The sequence below is a fragment of the Cricetulus griseus genome, chromosome 6 (assembly GCF_003668045.3).
Source record: "Cricetulus griseus strain 17A/GY chromosome 6, alternate assembly CriGri-PICRH-1.0, whole genome shotgun sequence".
Classification (NCBI taxonomy): Eukaryota; Metazoa; Chordata; class Mammalia; order Rodentia; family Cricetidae; genus Cricetulus; species Cricetulus griseus.
Window position 1 is genome coordinate 59,232,159 of NC_048599.1, and position 14,728 is coordinate 59,246,886.

The 14,728-nt window shown below is 50.6% G+C and overlaps 1 protein-coding gene across 1 annotated transcript; it reads right to left on the minus strand.

Annotated features, from left to right (window-relative positions):
- Positions 1-1,012: 1,012 nt before the first annotated feature.
- Spint1 (serine peptidase inhibitor, Kunitz type 1) lies at positions 1,013-13,861 on the minus strand. The gene is made up of 10 exons (XM_035446809.1): positions 13,405-13,861; positions 5,848-5,975; positions 5,469-5,607; positions 5,209-5,379; positions 5,050-5,076; positions 4,626-4,751; positions 4,452-4,502; positions 2,264-2,434; positions 2,050-2,097; positions 1,013-1,719 (listed from the first exon to the last, which is right to left on the minus strand). The coding sequence occupies exons 1-10, from the start codon at positions 13,859-13,861 to the stop codon at positions 1,511-1,513; spliced, it is 1,527 nt and encodes a 508-aa protein (XP_035302700.1). The 3' UTR covers positions 1,013-1,510.
- Between the last annotated feature and the right edge of the window lie 867 nt (positions 13,862-14,728).

Consider the following 14,728-nt stretch of genomic DNA (forward strand, 5'->3'; position numbering starts at 1 on the left):
ACCTGGGCCAGTGCTCAAAGGTTCTAAGTTTAGCTGAGTGATAAAAAAAGGGGGGGGAGGGGCACGAAAATACAGAGGCACCAAAGTGAGGGCTCCCCAGGTGGGCAGAGAGGTGCAGACTGCTCAGCTGGGGAAACTCACTTTCCTCACATCTAAGTCTGTGTAGGTAGAGCTTGCTTTCTAGTCCTTAACCTCTCCTGACACATGGGGCCTTTGAGCCTTGCTACCAGGGTTCAGATCCAGTCCTAATGTACCAGCCTGGCTAGGAACTGGGTAACTCAAGCTTTGTGGGCAACCTCCCCCCCTCCCCCCAGCTTGCAAATGACCACAGGGCTGTGTACTGAGCCAACGGGTGTCACATAAGGCATTTATTTCAGCAGTGCCTCCCCTGACAGTCAAATGTGTAAGGGCTGGCAGTGCTTGGCACACAGCACACTGCAATCTGTTGAACGAGGTCTGAGACTTTTGGTACCTCCAAGTGGTTTGAGCCCTCGAGGGGGGTGAGTTGGAGTGGTGTAAGGACTAGGCAGGAGTTTGGAGCCTGGGGGAGGGGCTGCATTCCTGTGAAGAAGCCAAGGGTGGGCAGGGAGGTAACCGATGGCCTGTGTCTGGTAACATGAAGTGATAGCCAGGGTTCAAGCCCCAAAAAGTCAGTTAAGCCTCGTCCCACTTGATTAGGGGCACCTGAGTGATAGGCACAAGAGAAACCCGCACAGCTACACTCCTGCTCCCATGATTCTCACTACTCTGGTGGTCAAAGGTGACACTTTTCTCCACCCTGAGGAGCCAGGGCAGTTTCCCAGAGGTGGGAAAACCTGTGGAACAGGGTGGCCAAAGGCTAAACTGGTTGGACAAGACATTTCAACTCCCCCTCCCCCAGCAGCCCCAGAAAACAGGGCTGAGGAGATGATAGCTCGGTGGTAGGGAACCTGCCTAGCACACATGGATTTAAAGAGAAGGAGGGAACTCAACAAAACATTTTATTTTTTAATTTAATGTCATTTTGTGGCGCTGTGGAGAGAACTTGGGCTACATGCTCTACCACTGAGCTATGACCCTGGTCCTCCCAAAGCAAAATTATTTACAGCACAAACTACAAAGGGACATCCTTCAGTGTGGGACTGTAGAGTGAAGGACTGCTTCGGAAGGCAGAGTTGCAGCCTCTGGCTTCTGATGCCACTCCAGGTCCTAGCATCATTAGCTGGGGACGAGCAGCTTAGAACAGGACATAAAACACCAGCTTCCTCTGGCTCCTGGGCAAGCAGGTCCTTCTATGTACAGTACCCTGGCTCAAGGCTGCTCACTCTGCTCCTCCCAGACTCTTGGGCCTTCTCCAGAACCGGCCTGAGTGCAGCTGAGACTCCCCCGAGGGGCCCAGAGACCTGGCTTCTGAGACAAAGTAAGCGTGCCCAGGAAACAGGCAGGAAGTGTCTGGTCCCCAAGTTTTCCCAGGTTCTAGCCTCTGTCTTGGCAAGCAGGACCTGGTTGAGACTGGCGAAGAGTCCCAGGCTCAGAGGGGCCGGGTTGTGTGATTGTAGACCAGGTGCTCTGTGTCCTCAGTGGTGGAAACAGTGGAGCTAGCTGGTGTCGGAGGTGGGTGGTGGCGACGGTGCCTGTGGAAGTCCTTTTTCTTACTCTTGAAGAAGAAATAGCCCAGGATGGCTACGACCACTATGATACAGATGACCAGGAGTACAGCAACAGCTACCTCCACGGAGCCTGAGAGAAAATGGGCAGAATGAGGTACTCCCAAGGCCTGTCTGGTTCTGACACCCACCACCCTCACTCTATGGAATGGACAAAGACCGTGGATGTCATGTGAACACAGACCTCCAAAATAAATAGCTGTTTCCAGAAGCCCAGAGGGGCTCTGATGGCAGATAATTGGCAGGCAATTCACTGTACCTATGTCAGACCTCACTACCAATGGTGTACTCTGGGTAACCTCAGGATCCTTATCAACACAGCTCAGGCATTCACAAGCAGTCATGTGTTGCCAGTGCCTGAACCTATGTATCCATGCTGGTAACAAGATAGACCAGAGCTTACCCACATTGGGAACGGAGATTTCCCTCCGCAGACCAAACACATCCTTCTCTGCAAAGTGACATGGAGAAACCAGTCAGCACTAAGTCCTTAGACTCAGCTGTTCCCACAGCCCTGTCACCCTCTCCCGCCGTCACTGAAGTCATTTAGTAGAGGAGTGACCAACCCAGGCCTAGCTAAACCTTCCCCTTCACCCTGCCACTGCCACTCCGCTCACTGGAGACACCACGACAGGCCTCAAGACACTCTTGCTCCTCCTCAAAGTTGTTCTTGTTGCCATAGCAACCACCATAGGTGAAGCGGGCACAGTGTTCGCTGAATGGGTTGTAATACCAGCGTGGGATGTTCTCTTTGCAGATTCCAGTGTCCGGCAGTTCTGCACAGTACCCTGCATGCAAGGGGACAAGTGAGCCCATGGAGCTACTCCTGTCGCCACCCTTCAGGGCCCAAGTGACAGCTCACCACCCCGCACTCCCGCAGGCTGAGGTCAGTGTGGCTTCACCAAAGACCACTCTGTATTGCTATCAAATGTAAGGAAGGTACTCTAAACAGCAATCCTAGGCACTAGGACAACTACTACTTAGACCCAAGTTTTAAAGACATCCTCCATCACATTGTTTATTATTTATTTTTGTGTATGTGCCACAGCACACAGTCAGTGCACAGGGAGATCTGAGGACAACTACTAAAGTTAGTTGGTTTTCTCCTTCCATCATGTTGAGTCCTAAGGCTCAAAATCAGGTCATCAAATTTAGTAGCAAGCACCTTATCTCACTGAACCATCTTGCTGGCCCCATGGTTGTTTTTGTTTTGTCTTTTAAATTTCATTTTATTATTTTATGTGTGGGTGTTTCGTGTGCACACACACGGCTGTGAGCTACCTCATGCATGCAAGTACCCTGGATGCCACAAGATGTTGGATTCCCTGGAACTGGGCTTATGGATGGTTGTGAGCTACCCTATGGGTGCTGGGAATGGAACAAGTGCTCTTAACCACTGTGCCATCTCTCCAGCCCCAAACTTTTCTTTTTCAATGTAACTTTCTCTTTCACTCTCTCTCTCTCTCTCTCTCTCTCTCTCTCTCTTTTTTTGGTTTTTCCAGACAGGGTTTCTCTGTGTAGCTTTGGAGCCTATCCTGGCACTCGCTCTGGAGACCAGGCTAGCCTCAAACTCACAGAGATCCGCCTGCCTCTGCCTCCCGAGTCTGGGATTAAAGGCGTGGGCCACCAACGCCCGGCTCAATGTAACTTTCTGTGTCAAGGTCTCTGACTCCTACCACCAAAGGGGTGGGCCTTAGGCAAGAGTGAGTATCCAGCTTAAACAGTGATTGAACCTGTGGGTCCCAACTCCTTTCACAGGGGTCACCTAAGACCATCAGAAAACACAGATATTTACACTAAGATTCAATAATGTAACAAGTAACAAGATTACAGTTATAAAGTAGTAATGAAAATAATTTTACCGTTGGGAGCCACCACAATATGAGGAACTGTATCATTACAGGGTTGCAACATTAGGAAGATTAAGAACCACTGGGCTTGAGGTTTTTTGTTTGTTGTTGTTGTTTTTTTACGATTTTATTTATTATGTATACAACATTCTGCTTCCATGTATATCTGCACACCAGAAGAGGGCACCAGATCTTATAACAGATGGTTGTGAGCCACCATATGGTTGTTGGGAATCGAACCCAGGACCTCTGGAAGAGCAGACAGTGCTCTTAACCTCTGAGCCATCTCTCCAGCCCTGTTTTTGTTTTTTTTAAGATAATTTCTTTGTGTAACCCTGACTGTCCTGGAACTTGCTCCTTATACAGGAATGGCTTTGAACTCAGAGATCCCCCTTGCCTCTGCCTAGGATTAAAGGCATGTGCCCATACCTGCCCCCTCCCCCTAAAAAATATTTTTTTAATAGAGGATCTCATTACATATCACAGGCTGGCTTTGAACTCTCTATTTAACAGAAGTTGACCGTGAACTTCTGATCCTCCTGGCCATCATTTCCAGATTTTTCTCTTTGTTTTTAGTACATGTTAATTTGTATAATGGGATTTTTGTTTCCTCCCCTCCCCCAGTGGTGGTGGGACGCACAGTTCCTTGTGATGCTAGGCGGGTCCTCTGCTACTGAGCTCAACCTCAGTTCCCACTGCCCTTACTTCTAATACGGTTTTCAACTTGTCAAGTCATGGTGGCTTCCTTCCCGTGTACCACAGCACTGTGAAATTTCCTGATGTGTTCAACTCGGCTACAGCAATGCAAGTACTAAGGCAGTGCATGCCTAGTGATGTCCGGGAAATGAGGCCATGAGAGAGCAACAGGAAAGCTGGGGAGGCCCTGGCTCTGCGTGGCTGCAGCCTGCACACGTAGCAAACCCCCGGGACACAAAGGAACAGGGCAGGCTCTCACCTTTGTCCCTGGTGAAGTGGATACTCTGAAGCTCATCAAAGCCACTGGTGTCTGCAGAGATGAATGGTCAGAGGTTGGGGTCCATTGGGCCCAACAATGGGTCTCCCTCAAGCATAAAGGAGAGCTGTTAGGATCCCCCCTTCTGCTCCCCATCCCTTCTGTTCCCCAGCTCACATTTATCACAGGTGGCTTCATCAGAGCCGTCAGGGCAGTCAGGGGTATCATCACACTCCAGGAAGCCGTCGATACAGCAGCCATTGCTGCAGCGGAACTGCGTGGCGTGGCAGCTGCCAGAGCACACTGGATGGGGGGGTGAGGTGAAGCTCAGGCACAGAGTGGGTGCCAAAAGGGCTCTCATTTACCTGGCCCTCTCTTTGGTGGGCCTATTCTTTACCAAGCCCAGTTCCTCCTGTATGTAAACTAGGCAGATCCTGACAGGGGGCTACTGGGTTGGAAGGGTTATGATACTTGGAAGGGTTTGCATACTATTGGGGAGGTGCAAGCCCAACAAAGGCAGGTCAGTCAGGGGCATAGTCATCATATTGGCTGAAGACCAAGACATGGGAAGGAAATGAAAAAAAAGGGAAGTAGAACTCACCTGGATGGTGCCTCTTAGGTGAGATTCCTGGGGGAGAAAACAGAGGACTAATAGGAAGCGTGGCCAGATTCTAACGATGATAGGGATACCCCTAGCCCACTTCCCCAACCCATCCTGGCAACATCACCTGAGCCCCAAAGTTGCCTCTCAGAGACTCACCCTGCACATCCTTGCAGGCTAGCATGCACTCTTCTTCCCGAAGGTAATTGTTCTTATTGCCCAGGCAACCTCCATAAGTGAAACTCTTGCAGATCTGCTCTGTGGGGTCATAGTACCATCGTGGGAAGGAACCTCGGCAGCGGCCAACCTTGTAGGAGGCGAGGCAATAATCTAGACAGAGAAGAGCTTACGAATTAGGGCTAAAGGGTCATCAGTGGGCTGAGGGGCGCTGCAGACACCCCATGCCCACTCCCAGTCACCTTCTGTCTGCTTGGCGGTTAGCACAGTGATGGTCAGGTTGGCTGTATCCTCTGGCTGGTCTGAGTCAGTTCTTGTGAGTTGGAACATGTAGGTTCCTTCCTTAAGCCCCCACAGCTCCACTTCATCCGGACTTTTTCTCTATACACAAGACTGGTCATCAAGCTTGGCGACTTCCTCATGTTCTTGGACTGCCCCAGGTTCTCCCAGCCATACAACCCCCCTCCCCCACCCCCACCCCCGTGAGACCACAGGGACTTGGTATCAAATGAATCCTTTTCTCTAGCCAACACCAAATGAACCAGTGGTTGGCCTACAGCCCAGATAAAAGGTATTCCAGGGGGCTGTGGGGAGAGCCAGGGATTCCACCCAGTGTCTCACCTCTACCCTGACATCATTGTCACCCTCCAGTAGGTGCCAATCTGTGTTGTCTGCATCTCTCAGTACCAGGGGTTTCTGCAGCTGCACCTTCAAGTCGATGCCCACCCAGGTACGAGGAATCCGGGACCCTGAGAGAAAAGGAAATAAAATCAACTGTCAGTGGGCAGACTAAGGCTCTCTGTACAAGAGGGGTGGTGGCCAGCCTTGGACTCAGCAGCACAGCATACAGGGGAGGCTCACAACAAAGCCAATACCTCGCTCTCTATGTAGTCACACTGTGAGTAGTATATTGTCTGAAGCAAATAACTGAATACTATATACTACCTGATCTCATTTAGGAAAAAAACCTGTGTATGTGTGTATACATGAGGTGGGGGGGGAGTCTGTTCTTAGTTTCTATAATAAGCAGGTACTTCTGCTGACTACTTTAAAAAGTTAATTTTTTTTTTTTTTTTTTTTGAGACAGGATTTCTGTGTAACAGCCCTAGCTGTCCTGGAACTCACTCTGTAGATCAGGCTGGCCTCAAACTCACTCACAAAGATCTGCCTGCTTCTGCCTCCTGAGTGCTGGGATTAAAGGTGTGAGTCACCACTGCCCTAAAGTAATTTCTTTAAAAGCTAAATAAGACAATGTGTGATGAAAAAGTTATCACTCCTCTGGGGCTGCAGATAAGTTCCATTGGTAGACTTCTTGCCTAGCATTGACAAATACCTGGATTAGATTCCCTAGTGCTAAATAAAACCAGGAGTGGTAGCACATGCCTGTAATCCCAGCACTCGGGAGGCAGAGGTGGGCAGATCTGAGTTCGAGGCCAGCCTGGTCTCCAGAGCGAGTGCCAGGATAGGCTCAAAGCTTCACAGAGAAACCCTGTCTTGAAAAACCAGAAAAAAAAAAAAAGAAAGAAAGAAAGAAAAAAGAAACAAGTGCGTGGGGAGTGGGGTGATCCTGGGCAGATGGCTCTTAACAACATGGTGGTTTAACACCCATAACTTTGATCTCTCCATGGGCAGCAGGCACTCAAAGTAGTACAGGAAATACAGTAGTGACAAATACACACATACACAACAAGCAAAAAACAAAAAAAGCAAAACCCCAAAACCTCACTCCTCACTGGTCTAGACCATACTGAGAAACCGATCTGGATAGAGACCTTCAGCAGAGTGCTAGGGGCAACGGATGGCCTTAGCACTCCAGGGGGAGGGACCAGGGGATAGGTGCTTCTGCCATCAGCTATAAGGGGTTTCCAGGAGCCATACCCTTCCTGAATCTGATAGCTTGAACTTCATCTGAATGTTTTGCTTTCATGTCAGCTTATACTATATCCCATATCTCAAAAACAAAACAAACAGCAAAAAGGAAAAATATGCCTTGTCCATGTGCACAAACCCACATGCACACATACAGACATGAATTATTTTTATTTGGCTCAGGGTCTCCCTGTATCCCTGGCTGGCCTGGAACCCACTATGTAGAATGGTGTTGAATTCACAGAAATAGACTGACTCTAGTTCCTGTGTGCTGGGATTAAGGGTGTGTGCCACCACAACTGGCTATGCAAAAAAAGAAAAAGAAAAGAAAAGAAAAGAAAAGAAAAAGACCCAGTAGCAAGTCATATAAATAAGCAGTCATGAAGTAACGTGAAGCAGGAGAAGGCAGCAGAGAGGCTATCGGGGAAAAGGGAAACTTCCAACTGAAGAGAAGACAGGTTTTTAATTTTTTTTTTTTAATACTTGATCATGGAGAAGAACGGGGATGTTTGCAAAATAATCCACATGAGAAAAGTTACCAATAAATCAATTCAGAGCAAGGGAGCAAGGGAGTCCTTTACTGGGGGTGTTTGGACTTATGGTAGAAAACAAAAGAAACTGTGCTGAGCAGATGGCTCCGTGTGAAAAGTGAGGCACAGTGGTTTTCCCCATGTGTAATCCCACCGCTAGAGGCAGAGACAACAGGATCGCTGCAGTCTCGGCAAAATCAGTGAGCTGCAGTCACTGAAGAGACCCGGTCCCAAAAAATGAGGTGGAGTCGAGTGTCAGGATTGCCCTTAATCCCAGCACTCCAGAAGCAGAGACAGGAGGATTGCTGTCAGTCTGAGGCCAGTCTGGGCTACAAAGTGAGATCCTGTCTCAAAAAGCAAAACAAACACAAGAAAGCAGAGAACACAAGAAACACAATAAAGCAGAGAACAATTGAGGAAGGTACTTGATATCAGCCTCTGGCTCTACATGCATGTAAACCTGTGCACCTAAACACAGACACATGTGCACACACACTCACACACACACAAAATGAGGTATCAACAAGGAATAAACTGAAAAGAAATTAGGAAATTGCAAGGCTACTTCTGTGGACAGTAAGGAGATGGCCAGCCTGAGACAAACCTATTTCCTGGCTGCTAGGTCAGATGCTTGGAGACACAGGAGTGACATTCAAACTTCAAACAAATAATGATACAGGAAGAAAGCAGACAGTGGCTGCGAGCAATGGAGTGGAGTTACTGTACACCTTGACCTCGGTAATGCACAATGAGGTCCAGGAGTCCTGTGGGAAGGGCCTAGGGCACTCTTATTCTGGGCATCAGCTTTATCTGTTTGGAAGAGTTTCTGCGGAGCAAGAAGGCTGGCAGGTGGATAAGGGCAAGAGGCTCAGGAAAGATGTAACGGGAGGGGTCTGAGTCACTGGGCAACCAAGGAAAGTAAAGAAAGATTAAAAGGGCTGGAGAGATGGCTCAGAGGTTAAGAGCACTGACTGCTCATTCAGAGGTCCTGAGTTCAATTCCTAGCAACCACACAGTGGCTCACAACCATCTATAATGAGATCTGATACTCTCTTCTGGCATGTAGGCATACATGCAGACAGAGCACTGATACCTAAAAAAATACATAAATAGAAAGTTAAAAAAAAAAAGATTAAAAGACACCCATGGGCGGCACACACCTTTAATCCCAGCACTTGGGAGGCAGAGGCAGGTGGATCTCTGTGAGTTCGAGTCCGGCCTCGTCTACAGAGGAGTTCCAGGACAGGCTCCAAAGCAATACAGAGAAACCCTGTCTTGAAAAACCAAACACCTGTGGGCAGACACTTCCGTTTTCTTATGAAACAGGGAAGGAAGACCCAGATCTAAGCAGAAGAGAAACCAGATTAAGAACAAACTTGTGGTTCATTCACAAAAAAGGTGAATTTGAGGCAAGTTACACAAACGCACGCACGTGCATGCGCACGCCAAGGCTGTATCAGGGGTTAGCATGGGCGGGCAGAATTGAGGCTAACTATCTGTCCTTTATCCATTTTTAATGGATAAAGGGGGGCGGGAGGAAAATCATCTTTTGTGAAGTGTGAAAATTATGTAGAATAAAATCTGTGTGGCGGAAGGCACGTGCAGTGGCAGGGTGCCCATCTAGCATACACAAACAAGACCCTGGGCTTGCTCCCCAGCAGAGTGGGGGTGGAATATGTTCTCTAAGCTGGAATAAAGCCTTGGCCCATGCTTGTATGTTGCCTATGGCTGCTTTTCCATTGTCACATTAGAGTGGTCACCGCACTACTATGTGGGATATGGCACCAAAAGCCTAGACCACTTACCTTCATAACTAACCTGGAATGCCACTCATATTGGATGAGAAAATTGACACCTGAGGGACACGGCTCAGTTTTTATCCAACATAAAGGTGTTGGGAACTGAACTCTAGCCCCAAGACTCAGTTTTTAAATGGTAGAAGTGGGATTTGAACCCAGGTCTCTCAGCCTCCATTGATCACACTCTATCTAAAACGTCATTTGCGTCATTAAGATGGCTCAGGCAGGAGAAGGTAATTGCTACCAAGCCAGACCCAACTTTGATTCCCAAGACCCACACACTAGAAAGAGGGAACAGATTCCTGTATATCACCCTTTGACCCCCATGAAATAAATATCAAAAAAACAAAAAAACCCAAAATGAAACCCAGGGTTCCTTAAAGTAAAGGCATATGTTTTCATTAGAGTGGGGAAAGGGGTGTGGGGGGGAAAGAGAACCTATCAGAAGATAGTACTTTTTCCTCTCTTTGATTCAGAAAGGGTCTCTGGCTGGCCAGAAACTTACTGTGTAGCCCAGGCTGGCTCTCATACTTGAAAGCTACGATTACAGGTCTGAGGTATCATGTCAGGCTGAGGGAAAGTATTTAAATTCATTTCCTTCCTTCCTAAACCATACTGCCTCAGGGTTTATTATTATCTTGCATTTATTTTTGGTTTGTTTAGGATGTATATGTGTGTGGGCATGGGCATGTTGAGGTCAGAGGACAACCTATGGGGTCAATTCCCTCCTTCTACTGTTAAGTGGGGCCTGGCAATCAAACCCAAGTTGCCAGGCTTGGTGCCAAGCACCTTTACCCACCCGGCTGTGTTGCCAGCCTGGTTTTATTATTATAGCCAGGCAATGGTGGAGCACACCTTTAATTCCAGTGCTTGGGAGGCAGAGGCAGGTGTATCTCCGTGAGCTGGAGGCCAGCCTGGTTTTATTATGATTGAAACAGCATCACAGTATTCAATTAAAAGATATGCTGACATACACCAATGTTGTTTCTTTCCAATTCTTCATTATTGTAAATGAAGTCAGCTGGTCGGCGTTCAAACACATGTATAAGTTAAGTAGAGCCGTGTCAAGGGTGGCACTACAGAGGGTTATGTAGCCTGTAAGGGTGCTCAAAGAGCAAAGCGATAAGGACAGCTGTAGGGGGCTGAGTCACTGAGATGAGACGACTTTGTGACAGGGTAATGAATGGGAGAGACAAGGTTTTACGGGGACACATACCAAACAGTACTGAGAAAATGGCAACTGGGTTCAAGGACTTAGGGAAAAAGAACCCCAGCAGGGTTGGCTGGGCCTAGTGTCACAGGTCTGTAATTGCAACTACTGGAAAGACAAGCAGGAGGATATAAGTTCAAGAACTGCGTGGGCTACAGCTAGATCAAAGCTGGCCTGATGAGACCAAGCTCAGTTTTCACCAAAGGGCCAGGGATGTAGCTTGGTGGTGGAAGCCTTGCTTAACATGCATGAGGCTCGAGGTTAGATTTAGGGTAAAAGAAAAAAAAAAACAAACAAACAAACAAAAAAAACAGGGCAATTAGGAATCAAGGAACACACAAAGGTAGGGAGCAAGCAAAAAGGCAAAAGAGGAGCAGAAAGTGTTTACCTAGAAACAAACCTGGCCAGAGGCTGGGCTGTCATCACCAGACCCTGAGTGATAAGCCCAGACCTGGAGGAATCCTGTCTCACTGTGCAGAACTACCAGCTGAGGAAAGGGAGAAGAGGACAGACAAGCTACAACTATCCACCCCTGCCCCCAGCCCTGCTAAAGTAGAAGTGGCAGGCAGAGTGATGCATAAGACTCTGGACTGAATGAGGAACTGCACCCCTCACCCCTGCATATCTGTTCTCACCAAGCCCCAAGACCAAGGGCCAAATGCCCTACCCTACCTACCACTCCCTTCTTCCTACCCTCAAAAGAGCAAAGGGCAATAAAACTAGGCCTCAGGACATATTCAGGGAAAGGCAGACTCCACCTCCTGAGCCACTGTGGGGGTGGGGGGACAGGTTCAAGAGATAGGACAAGTTACTGGACTGGAATCTGGCCTGGCCATAGCCTGGGAAAAAGTACACCCATCCTGGGAGGGATTCCTTCCACCGACACAGGACACAACAGCTTAGCTTAGGTGTCCTGACAAATCCTCACTAGTCTACCAGCCAGACTTGGCTGACAGAGGAGCTACTGACATACTTAGCTTCTCCCACTTACCAAAGTACTGTAGCACCGAGATGGCCTAGAATGGCTCGGAGTACATGCAACTTGAGCCCTACCCAGCTCTTTAAATGTCCCAGGAAATCCCCATTCTATCCTATCCTATTTCTGGGGGTTTCCAAAAGAGGAAGGCTGGCCTTGGACTAAGTGGCCCAGATCCAGAGACTCGGGTGGCCCCGGAGCAGGACTTCTTCCTGTAAGCCTCCATCAGAGTATAAAAGGCACCAGGACCAACAGGAGTGGTCACCACCTACACTAAAGCCCTTCCTTGTGGAACAGGCTCCAGGCCTGCTCAAGTGAGACTCCATGGTCCAGCCTAGCCCACAGACAGCATCCCCTACTTTCTAGAATCCCCACCTCAGTTCCCCCCAAAGACCAAGGAAGGCTGTTGGAAGGTCGGAGAGGAGCAGACCCTTAGTCTGCAATAGGACTAGCTCAGAAAAAAGGCAAGAGAGGAAGGTCCCTGCTGCACTGGCCCTGTCCTACCCCGTCCCCTGCACTCCTCACTCCAGTTTTTAGCTGCTGGGTGGACTCAAATGCTAAGCCTCTACTACAAAGGCGGTGCCATACAAAACACAACAGGACTTTCAGAGTCCAATCCTGAGGTGAGGCCTAGGCTACCACTTGGGGATGTTATCTTGGGCAAATGATTTTTTTTTCCTTCCTTTTATTTATTTGTTTTTCGAGACAGTTTCTCTGTGTAGCTGTGGATGTCCTGGAACTCACTCTGTAGACCAGGCTGTCCCCGTCTCCAGAGTGCTGGGATTAAAGGCATGCACCACTACGCCAGCTATGAACAAGTAATTTAACACAGGAGGCTCGGTTTCCTCTTCTAAAAAGCAGACACTAGTGGCATCTCTCCCAAAGACCCGAGGCAGAGATGGGAACCTGTACAATGAGTAAAATGCGAAGAGGTAGCAGAAGCTACCACTTGAGACCCACTCCTGTCCTGAAGCCCCACCTGGCAAAAAGAACAGGCAGGTGGAGCCATGAAGCAGGCTGCTACAGGCCTGCTCACAGCTGGCTGTTCAGGCAGTCCTAGGACAAAAAGAAGAGGGTCCTTGTTCCCCACTTTGCCTTCATCCTTGGAAGTAAACAAGGTGAACAGACAGCCAGGCTACCACATCCTAAGCAAGGGCAGCCCCACTTGGTTCACACGGACAGCAACACACACCTGCAGGGGCAGCTGACATCCCTCACCTACCAGATAGGCATACCAGCAGGCTGACTCACCCAGCAGCCCTTCTCACCCCTCATAGAGTGCTTCTAGGAGATTGTACCCCCAACACTGTCCCTCTCCCTCAGGACAGCCTTGTTCTGTACTTTCTGGGGCCTGGCTATGTCATTGGTCCACCTCAAAAGGCCAATCTATTCCCAGGTTAGAGACACTAGCCTATGGTCAAGGCCTCAAAGCGCTTAGGACAATGCTTGCCCACGGTGCCTTTCTAGTCACTGGGCCTCATCAACATTCCCTGACTCAGCCTATCAGGGACAGAGGTAGGGAAACCTAGAGAGTCACCTCATTTCTGCCGTAGGCACAGCCCGGGGCCAGGCCCTCAGCCCACCTATAATCAGCTCCGAACATCCTGAGTTCAGACACCAACCAGATCCTCCGGTGTTGCTGTCTCTCTCCACTGCCCCCTCCCCCTTGTTTACTAAACACTGCCTACTTCAAAGGCCGTCGATAAAGGACTCTCCTCCTTCACTCCTTTTTGTTGAACTCTTAGCCAAGACTCCATAACCTGCCCATCTCTTCAGGTGGGCAACCTTCCTCACCTCCAAAGCCTCGGGACCGCAGCTCGCGGTAGGAGTGGTAAAGCTCCTGTGTAAGATAGTTGATGAAGCCCTCCTTGGGAGCGAACTTGCACACGAAGTTCTGCTCGTACAGGCAGTTCATGAGGAAGCAGGCAGAGATGGCGTCCTCGCCGCCGTCTGGCTGCAGCTCCACCAGCGCCAGATTGCAGTTCTGGGTGGTGCAGCAGGCACGCACGCAGTCCCAACTGCGGCGCACCGTCGGGGAGCCCAGGAAGGTGGCCCCGTTACTGACCGAAGCGTCGGTGTCGAGCACGAAAGCCGGCACCCCGCTAGTAAAGCGGGCCAAGCAGGCGGCTCCCCCGGGAAGCTCAGGGGGTGCGGACGGCAGCGCGGTCTCCGTGCCCTGGAGACGAAGCGCGCAAAGGAGCCACACGGCGACCGTAGAGATGCTCGCCTGCGCCAGGCGGCGGCCCGCCATGGTGCTCCCAGGGGCCGTCGCCCTCCTCCCCAGGGCGGGGGTCACCTTCACAGTGCGGGCCTCCGGGTTCCGAGGGTGCCTGTGACCTGAGAGGGGAGGGGACAGAGGAGACACACCTGGATCACCTCGGGTAGGGGCGCGGAGCACTGGGGGCAAGCAGGCGCGCGCTGGCCGATCCGCCCATGCACACCCCCGAGGACCCGACCGCCGAGGTCCCGCAGAGCACTGTTCAGGAGCTCGCGTACCCGGACACGGAACGGACTGCAGCCAAACATGCTCCGAGCCCGCTGGGTCTCCGCCTCCCGACCGCCCGGGCAACCCACCTGCGCAGGTGAACGGGGTGGAGCCGCCGAAGATCCCGCCCGGCTTCCGCCCGGCTCAGGGTGCGCGGAAGGGCTGCAGCCTCCTCCTCCTCCTCTAGTTTCTGGTGAAACTGAGTCAGAGCGGCCGGGGCGGGACGGACATTAACCCCTGCGCCGCCGGCCCCGCCCACACCGGTTGCGCTGCCTCCCGCCCTGCCCAGCAGAACTTCCGGCTGGACCCGCCCGGCTGCTCCACCACCCCAGACCCAACCGCAGCACCTGTGGTGTCCGGACGCCCGGTGGCGTGGGAGAGGCTTGCATGCCCTGGAGGCGGCTCGGCACTGGCTCCACGGAGTCCAGCCACTCTTAGGGTCCCAGCATCAGAAGCGCATCCCCAAAGCCCAAAGTGGACCGCGACGCCCCTGCCAGGTGGCGAGGGTGCGGCTGCCTCCGGCCTCCCTTTCCGGTTAGAGCTCGCCTTCCCTGCCCATGGCTGGAGGCGTATGGGAAGGGGTTGGAGGAGAAATGTTGGGGAAAACTTATGCAAACGATTTCACTGCCTGTG